This window comes from Vulpes lagopus, chromosome 8, assembly GCF_018345385.1.
Source record: "Vulpes lagopus strain Blue_001 chromosome 8, ASM1834538v1, whole genome shotgun sequence".
Lineage (NCBI taxonomy): Eukaryota > Metazoa > Chordata > Mammalia > Carnivora > Canidae > Vulpes > Vulpes lagopus.
Genome location: NC_054831.1, coordinates 55,879,164 through 55,898,897, shown reverse-complemented (window position 1 = coordinate 55,898,897; position 19,734 = coordinate 55,879,164). Strand labels below are relative to the sequence as shown.

General features: G+C 34.5%; 1 protein-coding gene across 1 annotated transcript in view; it reads right to left on the bottom strand.

Annotated features, from left to right (window-relative positions):
* ODAD2 (outer dynein arm docking complex subunit 2) overlaps nt 1-19,734 on the bottom strand; it is a 187,238-nt gene that overhangs the window by 160,113 nt on the left and 7,391 nt on the right. The window contains exons 3-7 of the mRNA XM_041764881.1: nt 18,124-18,316; nt 17,396-17,502; nt 17,081-17,217; nt 14,648-14,764; nt 1,086-1,291 (exon numbers count right to left, since the gene is read on the bottom strand). Of these exons, the coding sequence (XP_041620815.1) occupies nt 1,086-1,291; nt 14,648-14,764; nt 17,081-17,217; nt 17,396-17,502; nt 18,124-18,316 (760 nt within the window). The remainder of the gene's footprint in view (nt 1-1,085; nt 1,292-14,647; nt 14,765-17,080; nt 17,218-17,395; nt 17,503-18,123; nt 18,317-19,734) is intronic.

The following is a 19,734-nucleotide window of genomic DNA, read 5'->3' as shown; positions in this document are numbered from 1 at the left end:
TTGCCTGGTTACTTCCCTTCCCCACCCGACCCTGCCACAGGGCCTGGATCTGGTTTTCCAGGGATTCCCAGGTTTAGCGTGGTCCTTGGCACATAGCGGGTTTTCATTACATAGTGGATAGGTAAACTCATAACTGAAAAATGCCAGCACGTGGGAAGAGCAGTATTTTAAAATTCACCTTCCAGCATAACAGAGCAGCCTGTGTTTTTGTCATTTTCACACTCCTTCAGACAGGAGTCACAGAGATCAAACACCTCAAAATTGATGAGATTTAGAGGAGCAAAAGCATCTCCTTTTTCCCCAGGACTCCTTCCATCTGCTCTCTGGGTTTGCTGGCAACATGTACTCACTCCGTGGTTCTCAGAATCCCTGCAAGTGAGGGTCCCCTGTGACCAGCTGGGAGCCACTTCTTGCTTTACCCAATCGGGGACTGCATGGAACATTAAAAATAGGCTGAAATTTGTAAGCTATATGCTAATTTAAAAAGTCCTTGGCATCTCCGACTGCCGGCTTTTATGAAACACAGGGCCTTAATCTGTGCTTAGGTACCTATTTATAGACATCCCTAAGTGGAACTCGTTTTGTATGTCAGACATTCTTTAAATTAGTGTCCGCTTCACTTAAGCCTGTTAATATTTTGGAGGCTCTAGCCTTTCTATGGTATTTACTTAAAGTTCTGTTAATAGATAAGATGCTGTCTCTATCAAGATTTTCCTGATTCACTTCACATAATTTTAATCATTCTAAATTCACCTAGCACTTAACTTCTTCAGGTCCCTACCACTGCGTTTACATTGCCCGTGAGATTCCTCCATGTCTTTTATCATCTTTTTCACATGATATTAGCCCTGACCTACCAACTGAGTCAATGGTGCTCTTGCCTTCCCTTCTGGTGCCCACACATAAGCCGTATTCACGCCAAATACTTCTACTTGGAATATGAAGAGCAGAGAGGGACTGACTTGTATTATGGAGGGACATGTCAACATCTACTCTGGACTTTCTCCCATGACATAAACTAACAACTAGGCAAATGTGGTTACTGAGGATGTATCGGAGAAGCCCTCGTGCAAATTTCTACATACTCTTTGAAATCAACAGTGGCCTTCCAGTTTAAACTTGGCTCTAATCTCTTGGTCATTTGAGTCTTCCCGAAGTTAATTTGGTTCTTCTCTAGTATATTCTTGCTTGAAGCAAGAAAAGCTTTGGGAAGGGCATCTGCTTCTTCCTTCTTAGGTACCTCCTTAGGCTCTTCATTTTCTTTTTTCCATTCTTCAGTGAATCTAATATCCTTTTGGTACAAAAAAACAGTAATTTTTTACAATGACATCACTTCTGAATTATTTTGTGCTATCTGAAAATTAAAAAGTGATAACTTCAGAAAATGAAGTCTCTGATGCCTCTAACTTGTGTTGCTTAGTGACACACACTAGAGAAGGGCCACTCAGGACTCAGGTCTCTACTGGAGTGACGTTGCCAGAAATGTGATGTTCCTAAGCTCCCCTCCCCACTGCAGCACACACAGATACAACAGCAGGGTTAGACCTACTCACTCTTCACTACTGCCAGACAGATCTAAACTCAAGGGCTGACTGGGTGGCTCAGTGGTTGAGTGTCTGTCTTTGGCTCAGGGTGTGATCCTGGGGTCCCAGGATTGAGTTCCACATCAGGCTCCCTGCAAGGGGCCTGCTTCTCCCTCTGCCTATGTCTATGCCTTTCTCTGTGTGTCTTTCATGAATAAATAAAATATTTTAAAAAATATCTAAACTCAGATGCTATATTGACTGGGACACATCATGTATAAATTTCTGAAACAAAGGATTAAAAGGATATTTTGCAGTTAGCCAGAGATAAAAGACACATGACAGAGGAAGTCATTATATTTAAAAGACACATGACAGAGGAAGAAATATAATGATTAAAAAAGACTTATCAGAAACAATGCAAGCCAAAGGAAAAGAGAATGACATCTTTAAAATATTTTTTTAAAAAAAGACCTGCCAACCCAAAATTCTAAATAGAGATTTAAAAAAAAAAAAGCTTTCAGGGATCCCTGGGTGGCGCAGCGGTTTGGCGCCTGCCTTTGGCCCAGGGCGCGATCCTGGAGACCCGGGATCGAATCCCACGTTGGGCTCCCGGTGCATGGAGCCTGCTTCTCCCTCTGCCTGTGTCTCTGCCTCTCTCTCTCTCTCTCTGTGACTATCATAAATAAAAAAAAAAAAAAAAAAAAGCTTTCAAAAATAAGGGCAAAATAAAGACTTTCATAGATGATCAAAACCAGAGAATTCTCGTTCACTTCCGGAAGGCCTGTGCTAAAGAAATGGCGATAAAGTTCTTCATTCAGAAGGAATAACATACCAGAAAGAGGACTATACCACATCTATACAAAGAAATGAAAATCTGTAGAAATGGTAAAAATATAAAAGACTCTTCATATTATTTTTAATCATTCTAAAATGTAATTGATTCTCTAATGTAAAAATAGTATCATTGTGTTGAGGGGTTAATAGTATACAAAAGTAAAATGCATGACAACAGTGCCAAGGGTAGGGAGAGGCACTGAAAGTTACTGTGGTAAGTTCTTAAAGTCTTTGTGAAATGGTAAGACAGTATTTAAAGGTGGGTAGGATAAATTAGAGATATACATTATGAGCCCTAGGGCAGTCACCATGAAACTTTTAAGAAGTATAACTGACAAAAAGCATAAATAAAACAATCATTTTTAAAGGCTCAATTAATATGAAAAGGGCAGGAAAAGAGGGAAAAACTAACAAAGAACAAATGAGACAAAAAAGAAACAAGTAGCAAGTTGGTAAATTTAAATTCAAATCAATCCTTAGTTACATTAAATAAAAATGATTTAAAACTTCAGTTAAAAGAAACTGGATTGAATTGGATGAAAAAGGTATTTAAAAACCCACTTTCCATACAACCAATAATCAAAAAATGCAGGAATGGTTACATTAAAATCAAACAAAATGGACTTAAAAACAAAATATTATCAGACCTAAAAAGGGAGACATATAATGACAGTCAACACAACTCTTATTGTATATTCACCAAACAACAGAACTTCAAAGTACATTTAGAAAAAAATGTAACTAAAAAGAAAAATATATAAGCCCACAATTATGAGACTTCAAAAACTCCTCTTTCAGTAATCAATAAAATAAGCACACAAAAATTAATAATATAGAGAACTGAGCAATACTATCAATTACATTGACAAAATTGACAATTATAGAACATACTACCCAATGGCAGCAGGACACATATTCCTCTCAAACAAAAAAGAAATCACCAAAATTGACCACATTTTGGTCCATAAAACAAACATCTACAAAGCTAAGAGGACTAAAATCATACAAAAAAAATCTTCTCTTAATTCAATGGAATTAAACCAGAAACCAGTAAAAGAAAGATAACTAGAAAATCTTCAGATATATTAATTTGCCTGAAAACATATCAAAATCTATGGGATGTAGTTCATGTAGTGTTCATATAGAAATTTACAGGATAAAACTTTATAGTAGAAAAAATAAAGGTCTCAAATGAATGGCTAAACTTCCAAATTAAGAGATTAAATAAGAGCAAATTAAACCCAAAAAAATCAGAAGGAAAATAAAATCATCAAGAGCAGAAATCAAATAAAAAGGAAGGCAGCCAAAAAAATCAATGAAACAAATAACTGTTCTTTAAATAAAATCAACTACTGCTTTCCAGATTAATCAAGAATAAAAAGAGAGAAGACTCAAATGATCCATATCAGAATTGAAAGACCAGTCATCACAAAAGATCTTCCAGACATTAAAGGATAATAATGCAATGTCACACTTGATGCCAATAAATTAGATAAGTTGGATAAAATGTAAGAATTCACTGAAACACACAAACTACCAAGGCTCAAGAAGAAGTAACTGGACTAGCTCTATATCCATTAAAGAAATCAAATTCTCAATATAAAAACATTCCAACAAAGAAAGCTACAGGCACAGATGGCTTCACAGGTGAATTGTATCAAATATTTAAGAAAGGAATAATATCCAATTTGTATGAAGAATTCTAGAAAGAAGAAAAGTAAGTGAATATTTCCCAATTCATTTTCTGAGGCCACATTACCCAGCTACCAACACCAGATAAAGATGTTAAAAAATAACTACTAACCCGTATCTTTCATGATTATAGATGCAAATATCCTCAGTAAAATACTATCAAATTTCATCCAGTAATGTCAAATAGGGTAAGACATAATGATGAATTGGGATTTACTCCAGAATTGAACGTTAGTTCAATACTCAAAAAAGTCATCAACAGACAAAAGAAGGATAATCGTGCGATCATCTCAAGAAATGCAATAAAATCACCACCTCAAAGCAGCAATGGGCTCATCTCCCATGGGTTAAGTGGAGGCCCCATGGGAAGCATGTAAGAAGGCACTCTCCCTCCCTATCAGCCAAGGTAGTGTCAGCAGAGGCTTCATAGGAACTGAACTTCTACCCCTGTCCAATGGTAATGAAGCATACTACCACCAGAGTTGTCAATTGAAAGTGAAGAACTCAGACCTTGCAGGACCTCCAGACTCCACCAGCAAAGTGCCAGAGAAGGCCTGCTAAAACAAAAGATCTAAATAAAATCCAGAGTTTCACAACATAATGCCCCAAATGTCCAAGACAATAAAAGATCATTCATCCTACCAAGAACCAAAATATCATTCATCCTACCAAGAACCTTTTGAATGAGAAAGGATAATGCAAGAGTAATGTTTATGCCAAGATGAAATAGATGTTGGAATAATTTGATATGAATTTAAAGCTGCCATCATAAAAATGCTTCAGTGAGCAATTCTAAAGACTTGAAACAAACTAAAAAGCCTCAACAAGTAAATAAAAGATATGAAGAAGAACCAAAAAGAAATTTTTAAACTGAAATTTATGAACCAAAAAAAAAAAAAAAAACAAAAACAAAAAAACTCACTGGATAAGCCTAACAATATGATGGAGAGGACAGAGGGGAATAATCCATGACCTTCCATGAAATTACTCAGTATGAATAAAGAAGGGAAAATTCATTGCAAAAAAAAATGATAGAACCTCAAGATCTGTGAGGCCACAACAAAAATTCCAAAATTCATGTCATCAGAGTAACAGAAAGAGAAGAGGAAGAGAGTCAGACTAAAAATGTATTCTAACAAGATTTGAAATTTTCTCAAACTTGGAAAAAGACATAAATCTAAGATTCAAGAAGCTGAGGAAACCCTAAACAAACAAACAAAGTAATCCATGCCAAGACACATACAAAAAAATCAAACTCGACAAACTAAAGACAAGGAAAATTCTTAACAGCCATGAGACATAAACAATATTTTGCTTTTAAGAGGAAAACAATTAAAATAATAACAGATAATCATGGAAGCCAGAAGAAACATTTTTTAAACACTGGAAGTTAAGAATTGTCAGCCTGGGATACTATATCCAGTGAAAATATTCTTCAGAAATGAAGGGGAGGTCAAGAAATTCTCAGAAAATGAAGAGAAGTTGTCATCAACAAACTTAACCTAAAAGAGTAAGTTCTTAAACAGAAAGACTATGATAAAAGAAGAAACTTGCAACAGCAAAAAAAGAAAAACAATGGAAAAAAATACAAAAGACATTCATTCTGCTTTTGAGTTTTTTAAATGAAGTTTGATGTTTGAAGCAAAACATAATGCTGTCTTATACAGTTAGTAATGAATATGGAGGAAATAAAGACAATTACAAATGAGAGAGGTAAAGGGACTTAAAAGAAGATACTGTTTCTTTTTTTTTTTTTTTTGGTTACTAAAATTGTATTTATTTTTTCAGTCCCATCAGTGTAATAGTATTATAGCTTTTGCAAGAAGTTTATGTTGAAAGAGAAATGACATAAATTCTCACATAGTATATTTGTAAAGAAAGACTATGCTGACAGTTTTTTTTGTGACATCTCAGGGAGTTGCAAGGGATTATACACAATTAAAGACACAATTAAGTCATACACAATTACTGTTTGAAGGCAACATGGTTTCTGTACTTTGCTCAAACTAGTATAATGTCAAATAGTAGATTATAATTGATTACATAGGTATATATGGTACAATACTGATAGTAACCACAAACATGCAAAATCTTTACAAAGAGGTACATTCAAAACACTAAGGATAAATCAAAATAGAATTCTAAAAAAATGTTCAAGTAATCTGCAGAAACCACAGGGAAAAGAAAACAAAAATGAAAACTAGGAGGAACACAAAATAAAAGTAAAGTGGCAAGCATAAGCTCTAACATGTCAATAATTAAATGCATATTATCTAAACACATCAGTAGATACATCAATTGAGTTACACAAATTTATTTTTAAAATGACTCAACTATCTGCTGTTTACAAGAAACTCACTTCAAATATAACAATATATGTAGCATGAAAGTAGTAGAGGAGATGGGTGCTGGGTGGCTCAGTCGGTTAAGCATCTGCCTTCAGCTCAGGTCATACTCTCAGGGTCCTGGGATAGAGCCCCACATTGGCCTCCCTGCTCAGCTGGGAGTCTGCTTCTCCCTCTCTCCCTCCCCCTGCTTATACTCTCTCACTCACTTTCTCTCTCTAAAATAAATAAATAAAATCTTTAAAAATTATATTAAAAAAGAAAATAATAGGAAAGAAAGATATAACATGCAAACAGTGGTTAAAAGAAAGCAGGAGTGGCTATAAATGTATCCAATTAAGTAGACTTCAGAAAAAGGAAAATCATGAAGGACAGAGAGGGACATTACATGATGATAAAATGATCAATCTATCAAGAAGATATAGCAATATTAAATGCATATACAGAGCTTCAAATACAAAAACAGAACTAAGAAAAATTAGACAAATCCATAATTATAGTTGGAATACTTCAAAACTTCTCTCTCAACAACTGATAGAAAATCAGCAAGAATATGAAAGAACTTAGCACCAAAAACCACATGATTTTTTACACAAGGTAAAAAGAAGAGAAGAAATAATAAATACCAAAGTGAAGTAGAAAAAAACACACACACAGAGAAAAATCAATGAAACTAAAAGCTAAGTCTCTGAGGAAACAGAAAATCAAGAGACCTCTACCCAGATGAGTCAAGAAAAAATAGAACACCAATGACCAATATTAGAAATGAGAGAGGTAACAATAGATACATAGTCTACAGACATTAAAAGATGAATAAAAGAATAACCATAAACAAGTTTACACCAATACATTTGACATAGATGAAATGGACAATTTCCTTTAAAGACAATCTACCAGGGTGCCTGGCTGGCTCAGTCAGTAGAGCATGCAGCTCTTGATCTTGGGGTTGAAAGTCTGGGGATAGAGATTGGGATAGAGATTATTTAAATTAAAAAATAAAATGGTTAAAGTGGCAAAAGGTTATGTATACTTTACTCCAACAGAATCATTTTTTAAATAAGTAAAAAAAAAAAAATAAAGATTACCAAAACTTCAAGAAGAAACAGATAACCAGCCTGGCCCTAACTAGTAAAGACACTGAAATCTGTTGTTTAACAACTTACCTACAAAGGACACTCCAGGCCCAGATGGCTTCACTACCAAACATGTAAGAAAGAAACAATATCATTTCTACACAAACTCTTTCAGAAATTGCAGAGGAAAAAAAAACTTCCCAACTCATTTTATAAGGCCAGTATCACTCTGATAACCAAAACCAAAGATATTAAAGAAAACTACACATCAAAACCTTATAAATATAGATGTGACACTTAAAATCTTAGCAAGTTAGATCCAATAATATATAAAAATGATACTACATCCTGAACAAATGAGGTTTGTTCCAGAAATGTACGGTTATTTTTTTAAAGCTCATCAATGTAATTTATTACATTAACAAACTAAGAGAGAAAAAAAACATGTAATTTTCTTAATAGGTAATCATTTGGTAAAATCCAACATCCATTCCCTTTTGTTTTGGTTTTATTTAAATTTAAATTAGTAAACATACAGTGTATTATTGATTTTGGGGTAGAATTTAGTGATTCATCAGTTGCATATAATACCCAGTGTTCACTACATCAAATGCCCTCTCTTAATGCCCATCATCCCATTCTCCCATCCCCCACACCCACCTCCCCTCCAGTAACCCTCAGTTTGTTCTCTATAGTTGAATCTCTTATGGTTAGTCTCTCTTTCTGTTTTTATCCAATATCTATACCTAATAAAAGTTTTCAACAATCTGAAATAAAGGGGGAACTTCTTCAATCTTACAAATGTCATATACAGCTAACACATACTTAATAATGAGAAACTGAAAGTTTTTCCTTTACCACCAGGAGCAAGAGACTACTTCTATATAATTCTGTACTGGAAGTTCCAGATAATACATTAAGAAAAGACAAAAAAAGGCACTGAGACTGAAAAGGAAGAGGCAAAATGATCATTATATACAGTCAATATAATCACATACATAGGAAACCCTCTGGGATCTATGAACCAGACACTAAAACTAGTATATGTTTCAGAATATAAAAATGATATATAAAAATCAAGTGAATTTTTATATAGTAGCAACAGATAATCACAAATTAAAATTTTAAAACTACTATTAACCATAGCCTTTTTAAATAACAATTCAACTTTGAAGTTAGATTCAACTTTGAAGGTCTAAATAGCTTTATTAATTGATTCATGAAGCCAGCAGCATCCCATGTAGCTAGCAGACAGATGTTCCACTGAGCTAAACAAAAGAAATAATTTTAAAGGCAGAGAGACCATTTGAAAAAAGGAATTTATTAGCAAGGAATGTATTGTTTAGACAAGGTTGCCCTCCTAAGAGAAGCAGAAGGGGTAAATCAGTAAATATCCTAGTATTGACCAGGAAATTCCAATTGACTTGTTATAAGTTACATTCCTGGGTAGTTGAAATTGCAGTTATTTAGGTATAAATAATATAATATAATATAATATAATATAATATAATATAATATAATATAATATAATATATAATAATATAATTCTTGAGTGTTGACTTGGCCTAAGTAATGCCACTTTGGGCCTGTGGTTTTCTTTTTTAACACTCTTAAAATATGAAATATTTATAAGTAGGTTTCACGAGATATATGCAAGACCTGTGCATTGAAAATTACAAAATATTGCTGAGAAACTGAAGGCCTAAATAAATGGCGAGACATACTCTGTTCATGGATTGGAAACCTCAGTATTGTTAAGACATTAGCTCTTTCTAAATTGATCTATAGATTCATCATAATCTCAACCATAATTCTTTCAGGCATTTTTTAAAAGATTTTATTTATTATTTATTCATGAGAAACACAGAGAGAGAGGCAGAGACATTGGGAGAAGTAAAATCAGGCTCCATGCAGAGAGCCTGATGTGGGACTCGATCCTGGGACTCCAGGATCATGCCCTGGGACAAATGCAAGCGTTCAACTGCTGAGCCACCCAGGCATCCCATCTTTCAGGCTTTTTATGAAGAAATTGACAAGCTGACCTTAACATTCTAATGGATATGCAAAAGATGTAAAATAGACAAACAAGTTTGAAAAAGAAAACATTGAAGGACATATACTACCTGACTTCCAGACTTATTATAAAGCTACAGTAATCCAAAGAGTGTGCTACTGGTATAAAAATAGACAAACAGATCACACCCATACAAACGGACAATTGATTTTTGACAAAGGTATAAAAGTAATTCAATGGAGAAATGGTGGCTTTTTCAACAAATGGTGCTGGAAAAACTAGATATTTATATGCAAAAGAAAAAAAAGAAGTTTGATCCATACCTCATATTATGTACAAAAATTAAATTTAAAGGCCTTAATGTAAAACCTAACATTTGAAAACTTTTAGGAAAAAACACTGGAGAAAATCTTTCTGATACTGGGTTTGGCAAAGCTTTATGAGATACAACACTATAAGGAAAAAATTAACAAGTTGGACTTCATTAAAATTGAGGACATTTGCTCTTTGGAAGATATACTGATTAGAGAATGAAATGACAAGCCACAACCAGAAGATCATATTTAAAAGCCATATATCTAATAGACTATGTAAGCCAAAAATATATATAAAAGAGCTCTTACAACTCAGTAAAGAAATCAAACAACCCAATAAAAAAAACTGGGTGAAAGATCTGAATAGACATATATGATATATAAACGGCAAATAAACATATGAAAAAATGCATTCAAGAAATGCAAATTAAAACCCAGTGAGATATTAGTACACACACCTATTAGAATGTCTAAAATTAGAGGACTGACCATACCAGTTATTGACGAATATACAGAAGAACTGGAAGTCTCATACATTGCCAATGTGTATGTAAAATATTACCACCGCTTTGGAAAGCAGTTTACCCATTGCTTAAAAAGTTAAGCATGCAACCATATGATCTTGCTGTTTATTCCTAGATTTTACCCCAAGAGAAATGAAAGCATATGATCTGTGGAGATATACACCTGAAAATAAAATGTTAAAAATATGAGACCTTAAATTGTAAAGATATGTACAATATTTTGAAAATAAAAGAATATTTGCAGGTGGGTGACAGAAAAGAAAATCAAAGGATCAATCTCAGAAGCCCAACACCCAACTAGTAAGTTTCAAAGAGAACAGAGAAGAAGGAATGATTAAAGATGTGATACCAAAAAAAGTATTTTTCTAGTTTTGAAGGACATATGTCATCATTAATGAAAAACAAACAAAACCAGCACCAACCATATCATCATTAAAATTACAGAACATCCGAAATAAGAGATCCTAAAGGCTTTGTTAGATGGGAAAAGTCAAAACAGGCCACGTAGGAAAAAAATGCCTCTAAAATTCTAAGTAAAAATTGTTTTTGAACTATCATTATAGAAACAATAACAGAGAGAAAAATAAAGATATTTTCTTATGCAAACCCTCAATATTTTCCCTGTTATATGCCTCTTTTACTCAGGAAGCTCCACCAAAATGATGGGATATACCAACAAAATGAAAACTAAATGGAAGGGAACTTCAACATAATAAAGACCATATATGAAAAGCCTACAGCAAATATCACATTCAGTGGTGAAAGCCTGAAAGCTTTCCCCCAATATCAGGAATAAATATGGAGGTAGAGTTCACTGCTTCTATTCAGTGCAAAATCCTAAAAGGTCTAGCCATAGTAATTAGACAAGAAAAAGAAATCTAAGCAGCACCTGGCAGGCTAGGAAGCCTGCCTCTCCCTCTCCCTCTGCCTGCCACTCCCCCTGCTTCTGCTCGCGCTCTCTCTCTCTCTCTGTTAAATAAATAAAATCTTAAAAAAAGAAAAGAAAAAGAAATTTAAAAACACGCAAACTGAAAAGAAGTAAAACTATTTGCAGATGACATGATCTTTTATGTAGAAAGACCTAAAGATAAAAAAAAAAACTGAGTTAATAAATGAATTCAGTAAAGTTGCAGGATGTGATTTTGAATTTCACATTCAAAAGCCAGATCTGATTTCAACACTCAAAGAAAAAACAGTTCCATTTCTTCTCATTAGCAGTGAACAATCAAAAAGGAAATTAAGGAAACAATTCCATTCAATAGCATCCAAAAGAATATAATGCTTAGAAATAAATTTAACCAAGGAGGCAAAAGAAGACACTGAAAACTATAAAACACTGCTGATAAAAAAAAATTAAAGGAAACAAAAAAACAAATGGAAAGACACCCCATGTTCATGGATTGGAAGAATTAATATTGTTAAGACAACAATGTTATACAAAGCAATCTATAAATTCAATGTAATCCCAATCAAAAGCCTAATGATGTTTTTTTGCAAAAATGGTAAAACCAAACCTAAAAGTCAAGGGAACCTAAATAGCTAAAGCAGTCTTTAAAAAACAAGAACAAAGTTTGAGGAGTCATACTTCTCAATTTCAAAACTACTACAAAGATAGAGTAATCAAAATAGTATGGGACTTGTATAAGGGCATACAAAAAAGAATAGAATAAAGAGTCCAAAAATAAACCTCTACATCTATGGCAAATTGATTTTCAACAAGGATACAAAGACCTTTCAATGGGGAAAGAACAATCTCTTCAACAAATGGTGCCCGGAAAACTGGATATCCACATGCAAAAAGAATTAAATTGCACATTACTTTACTTACACCCTATACAAAACTTAACTCAAAATGAATCAAAGACTTACAGAGATAACACCATGACATTATTAGACGAAAACAGGACAAATCTTCAACCTTGGCTTTGGCAATGGTTTCTTATGATACCAAAAATACAGGCAAGAAAAAATGTATTTGTTGGACTTTATCAAAATTAAAAATGTTTGTGCATTAAAGAACACTATCAAGATGAGTGAAGACAACACACAGAATGGGAGAAAATATCTGCAAATATTCTATCTGATAAGGGATTAATAGTCACAATATATAAAGAATTCCTACAACTCAACAACAAAAAAAATGCCCCATTTTTTAATGGGCAAAGGACTTGAATAGACATTTCTTAAAATAAATATACAAATGCCCAATAATAGTCACAATAGTCATAATATATAAAGAATTCCTACAACTCAACAACAAAAAAAATGCCCCATTTTTTTAATGGGCAAAGGACTTGAATAGACATTTCTTAAAATAATAAAGAATTTAAAAATTAAAATTAAAATAATATAATTTTAATTTTATTAAAATTTTAATGTTAATAAAAATTAAAATAATAAAGAATTCCTACAACTCTATTTCTATTTCTATTAAGAAATAGACATTTCTTAAAATAATAAAGAATTAAAAAATTAAAATTAAAATAATAAAGAATTCCTACAACTCTATTTCTATTTCTATTAAGAAATAGACATTTCTTAAAATAATAAAGAATTAAAAAATTAAAATTAAAATAATAAAGAATTCCTACAACTCTATTTCTATTTCTATTAAGAAATAGACATTTCTTAAAATAATAAAGAATTAAAAAATTAAAATTAAAATAATAAAGAATTCCTACAACTCAACAACAAAAAAATGCCCCATTTTTTAATGGGCAAAGGACTTGAATAGACATTTCTTAAAATAAATATACAAATGCCCAATAATATGGAAATATGCTAAACATTACTATTAAGGAAATGGAAATCCAAACTATAATGGAATACTGTACTTCATACTTACTAGGATATCTATAATAAAAAAACACACACACAATCACACACAGAAAATAACAAGTATTGGTGGGAATGTGGAGAAGCTGGAATCCTTCTACAGGAGCATAAAATGGTTCAATCTAGGTATAGTTGGTACTTCCTCTAAAAGTTAAATACAGAATTAGCATATGACACAGAAATTCCACTCCTAGGTAACCTCCAAAATTAAAACAGGGACTCAGTTACTTTTAAGCCAATATTTATAGCATTTTTCATCATAATCAAAAAGTGGAAACAACCCAAGTGTCCAACAATAGATTTACTGGTAAACAAAATGTGGTTATATACACAAATGGAATATTATTCAGCCACAAAAAGGAATGAAGTTCCGACACATGCTACAACATGGATGGACCTTGAACATATTATGCTAAATGTAATAAGCCAAGCACCAAAGTACAAATTTACAATTCCACTTCTCTGAAATACCTAGGAAAGGCAAATTTATATTTGATTAGAAATTGAGAAACCAAAAAAAAAAAAAAAAAAAGAAACTGAGAAACCAAAAAGTAGATTAGAGGTTCCTAGGAGCTGGGGAAGTAGGCATGAGGAGGTTACTGCTTAATGGGAACAGTTTTAGTTTGAGGTGACGAAAAAGATTTGGAAATGGACAGTAGTAATGGCTGCACATAATTAATGCCACTCAGTGATACACTCGAAGTAGTTAAAATTACAAATTTTATGTTTTTTTATAGGTATTTTATAACAACAACAAAGGAAAACTAGAGTCCAGGAAATAGGTGATCAAACACCAGGGGAAAAAACTCACAGGATGATGACAGAAGTTTCAGGACAAGAGCAGCAGCAGAATAGTAAGAAAATAGAGTGCTCTGGAAGTGACAGTGTCAGAAGGAAAATAACAGATCTGATAAACTGTCTGATGTAGGATTTGTGGAATTGACATCATCTTGAGAATCAGCCTGGGGCTTAAGTGTATCACATTAGTATTTCTTGCATATTGCTTCTTACCCACATCAGCTTCAATCAAGATTTAATAACTGTATTAACTGATTCCTTTGTCCACCTCAAAAACTATTTCAAAAACCATGCAAGACACAAAGGAAGCACAGTTCTTATGCATATGCAGTTGACACACTTACTGAGACAATCCAACTAGTTAGTAATCATGGGATGCCCAGAAAGGATAAAAATAATCAAAACATCTAGGCTTCATTAACAGGGATGACTGCTTTGTTCTTAGCATTATAAATTCGAAAGGAAAGATGAAAAGTTCTTTTTTAGAAAGCAATCTGAAATATTTTACACCTATTACCTAAAGAGGTTCAGAAACTTCCTTGAAGTACTCCACTTATAATATTTCTTATGTAATATATTGTGAAAAACTCTCTAAAAATTATAAACAGGGTCCAAAAATAGAATTACTCTCAACAGAAGGTAACATGTCAAGTAACACTATGCTACGATATTTCAAGATTCTGTAAACTTACCTGTTTAGACATATTTTCTGAAAATTTTGCTGATTTTTCTTTTAAAAATGTGACAAGGTCTTTATAAATTTCACTTTTTCTCTCATAATTAATTTCCCCCTCATCTTCTGTTTTGCCCTTTGGAAGAAAAAGTTTGGTGCAATTATTAATGTAGTAGCATTTGAACCTGATCAATACATCACAACCCAAGGCCACATATTGTTTTCTTCTCTCGAGGATCCATGTGGCAGTTTTTATACATCAAAAATATGGGCAAAATTCTTCCCTCTTAAAGTTATCCATTTGTCCATCCATCCACTCATCCACCCATCCATCATCCATCCATTATGCTTTTACTGAGTACCTCCTATATGCATGTAGGGCATTTTGCTAGTTAGCAAAGAATGGAGAGCTTCCTTCCCTCTGCACTCCTCTAATGCAAAAAAACAAAACACTAAAAAAACATTATGACTTCAAAAGACTCTGATGAAGTCATAAAAGGTCCCAAGATTAGAATGCCACCACAGAAAAGCTTGTTTCCATTTGTCACACTCTGTTCTTGTTCTGTGTGTAATGAGGTTGCTATGGGATTATTTTCTAGAGTTACAACCTCCATGTAAGCACTTGACACTCCAACCTTTGTCTCCATACCTCTTTCTTTTTGTCTCTTTCCTTTCCTCACCTATCCTAATAGAAAAGATTTGGCTCTGCCTTAACCAAATGTATATATAAAAACCCATAGTGTGCTTTTTATATATACGTAACCCCACACATACACAAAACATCATATACACCCATATAACTCAGGTGTGCCATGCATTTTGTCGTAATTATTGAATACTCTCATTTTCCTTATCTTTCATTCTTGAAATTGAGAGGAACACTTAGATATTTCCATATCAAATAAAGGTATATGTAGATCAGTAGCCCTTGATAGAAACAAAGTGTCCTTGCCCCACTCTAGAAGGTCAAAGTCTCTTATTTTCTGATTGGAAATTTCACTTTCTTAGAGTATCAAAACAAACCAAAGGCTAAATCATATTTAGCTCATCTCCCCCCTCAGTGCAGATATAATCTGAGAAGGTCATGCTGAGAAGAAATGCACCATAAGGCAAGTCAGATGAGATGCTTGCTGGTCATCAAGAAAGTGGCACTCACATTTTGAGGCCAATCCAAACCAAGAGGTAGCAATTCTCCCAACAGTCCCCTGTGATGAGGAATCCCCACTAAGGATTTAGGTTCTCCCTGCAGATATTGCCTGTGAGGCCCCACATTACATTGAAGACACCAAGGGCAGGGCTGCCAAGGGGAAAGCTGACCTCCTAGTAAGTTCAGTGAACAGGTATGAGACAAAAAATAAAATGTGTTCATGTGGAAGATTCAGAAGGCCACCACCCTGCTTAGTGCTCAGGGGTGAGAATCTGGAATGCTGTGTTTCTCCCTTGTCAGCTTCAGTCAGCTTCAGTTGGCAGCAAGTAGAAGGAAGACTGTAAAGCTGGAGGAGGGAGAAAGTGACTGCTCCCAGCTCCTCATCCCCTGTCCCCAGCAGTGAACCCTGGCAGTGGCAGCTGCTTCCAGTAGCAACAGTTGGTTCCAGTTCCCAGGGGGTTTTCCCTATGTTCCCAGAACCTGGCTCATTACACCTCCTTAGAATCCCATTACAAACCAACCAGGTCTCCCTCTTCCAAGGTCTGGGTCTCAGCTCTGCTGGTTCTGCAAAGATCCTCTCCTCTGAGCTCCTGAGGTACCAGCTCCTAGGCATTGTACTCCTCTGACATCTGGGTGCCAGTTTCATGAGACCCCCTGTGCTCCAGCATAGCCTGGAAGTGACCATTCCTCAGAGATATGGATCCCAGCTCTGTGGGAGTCCCCCCTCTGAACTCCTAAGGGACCCTAACCAATGCAGGGTCCCCTCCTCAGGGGTCTAAGTCCCAGCTCTGCAAGGACATCTTCTGAGACCCTAAGGAACCAGCACAGCCTGGTGGTGCTCCCTCACCAGACACATGGGTCCCAGCTTCTTGGGGGTGCTTCCTCCAAGCTCCCACATTTTAATTCCTTCCCTTTGTCCTCTCAACGCTTAGGGCAAAAGCTATAGTTACTGCTTCTGTGTTACCTCAGCCGCCTCTTATTTGCCTGAATACTTGTATGATTTATTAATTAATTAATCAGTGAACTGATCGTTACAGAGGTTTTCATTTTATAAAGTGGTGTGGGTCCCTTTGACGGTCATTTCTTAGAAGACTGATTTAATGACCTGCAATGGGGAACACCGAGGCTCATTCTGAAATGGTTTTGGATTTGCTCAGCAAACACATAGCAAAGGGATCTGCTTCAACCCAACAGAACAGAATCACATTTTCTGTGGCCATCAGCATTCAGTCCTGGAGACATGCCTGCATTTACAGAGATGGAGCCAAGCACCAAAGTCAACATGGTTCTTAAAAAATTACTTACACCATTTAAAAATACTCCTTCTGCACTACAAGTAACACACAGAGTTTCAACATCATGGGGTTTTACCAGCACGTAACAAATTTCCCCATGAATTTGTCTCCAAGGTGGGGCTCGACATCCATTTGAAAATTCATAATCTGAAACCAATTATCGATCAATTAAAAGGAGCTCTGAAAAATAAAATATGTTATCTTTAAAAAGAAATAAATATGATTACAGTGTTTTTCAAATACTCAATCCTAATGTAGCTATTGAAGCAGTTGGAAATAATAATTATTATACATAACACAAAGTAAATCTGAGAATAATAGAAACCTGAAGTATAGTCAATAGATTCCAAGACGGTTTGTTCTCCTTTTCCTGAGAAATGTTTCAGCAGTTCTATATCGTTCTTAACAGTTGTTGGGTTTAAACAGATTTGTCTGAAATGAATTATAAGAAATGCATTTTAACACTTCAAAAGAGAATCTCCAGAAAACAGATGAAAATATCCCATTTTAGCAAGGGGGGGGGGCCGGTGGGAGGAGGAATATCACTTTTTATAATTAAAATTGTAGTCAAATTATACAACAACAAAAATGTTGCAGTTAGTTTTAGCTATGTTATAGCCTTACAACACTGTCAAGACATCAAGAAACCAGTGATTCATATTTAATGCAACATTAAATAAACTCGTTTAAAAATTCACTTCATTTCTTAGTGGTAATAGCATAATACTAGAAAAAAAACTACAAAAATGAACAAGTTTTAAACCTTAAAAAGTCTACATGATATTTGCATTACTATTTAACCATCTATCTAATTGTCTGAGGAGAGTGAAAATAACAAGGCCACTTCATGTCCTCAGAATCAGGTGAAACCCCATAGAAAGCTCTAGCAAAGCTAACAGCAAAACTTTACATTTTAGAATTAGAAATATCCATGCAATAGCCTAAAATCTACTGTTAAATCAATAACAACTCCTATAATTTGTGTATGTTTAAAAAAATTCTGAAAGCATTTTTTGTAACTTTTAGAGGTTTCTTTTTTTCTAAAAGACTCACAATGAAATATGTTTTAGAGAATGATTCAGTAGGTGCAGATCCAGTTGCTTAAGCAGCATGCCAACCTTCATCTTTATCTCACTTTCAGGATCTTCATCTTTGGTAATTTTATCAAGAATATTTACTGTGGATGTGTCTTCTTTCACCGTGTTATAATCCAAACCCAGGATTTTTGTTACAGGATCTCTGTTAGCTGATCAAACAAGTAAATAAATAAAAATTATTCTCTTGTCTTCTGTTGTAAGAAAAATAATGACTAACAAGTCCTCTGAAGCCCACCCAAATGTGCTTCCTTCATTAAGCTTTCTCTCATGGACCCAATTTGAATTAATCTCAACTTCTCAGATTCTACTGTATTTAGGAACTTTCTTGTACTCCTTGAGATGCTCTACCTTGTACTGCAGTATCATCTATCTATATCATATCTCTAATAAGACAAAAAACAAGACATTCTTTTTTTTTTTCTTTTTTTTTAATTGACTGTAGGGCATTGTCCAGCATGGTCATTCAATTAATGTATCCAGAATTGATTTGAAGATAGAGAAATACTGGTCTCCTTAGAAGAATCATCACTAGAACTCTCTCTCTGTGTGTGTGTGTGTGTGTGTGTGTGTGTGTGTGTGTGTGTGTAACCACTGAGGCTTAATGTTCACAAATGCTTTCTTTCCAAAACAGCATGGTTTTCTCAGTCTAAAGATCTACCACCAGTCTTTTCCAACTGTTTGAAGTGCTTATATTTTCAATGCCTTTTTATGTTCAAGTTGGAAAAACAAATCTGGCCAGTACTCACACACATACCAAAGTTACAGTGAAAAACTCTAATACTAATTCATGATCAAGGCTGACATAGGTGTGAAAGTAGACTCTAGAGATGGTGAAAACAGAATTTGGTGAAAGCCAAAGAACATGTAGTTGCAAGTGAGGAAGAAGAGGGCAAAGCCTTATTTGGAAAGGAGAAATTTAAATAAGATGAAATATATAGGTATTTGAACAAGGAGGGAGAAAAGGCCCATGGGACTAGTTCAGAAAGCTCGACCTGATTGAAATGAAGAGAAGCACAGTGATGGCATTAACTCTGCAGTGGGAAATGGACTCTGGCACCAGGAAATAGCAGAAAAGGCTTAGGGCTTCTTAGAAAAAAACACACGAGGGAAGGGGCAGGGAAAAGAGATCTAGGAATCATCCACTTTTTGAGCATCTCAATCATCCTTACAGCAGTCATCTCATTAAGACTCATGGAAAAAGGTATTATATGAATCCTGGGGAAAGACACAAGCCTGCCCCCCAAATTGCCCTGCACCATGGAATCTGGACCCAAAACAGAGTTGTACCTAGAGCTCTTACAGAAAGGACAAAATGTAGCAAAGGATACACATTTAGCCAAACTAGATATATAGCAGCCAGTCTATGTATTAAGTTCATGCACTAAGTTGAAATTAATGCTATTACCAACCTCCTTGAATTCAACTTTACTCTTAAGATTTCATTCCTCCTCAGCAGGGTAGCTATGAGGTATAGATAGATAGCCTAATAATGAAGAGTAGGCAAGAGATAAGAAAAGGCTGCTGTCCTAAGGTTCACATCTTTTTTTAAAAAAAAGATTTTATTTAT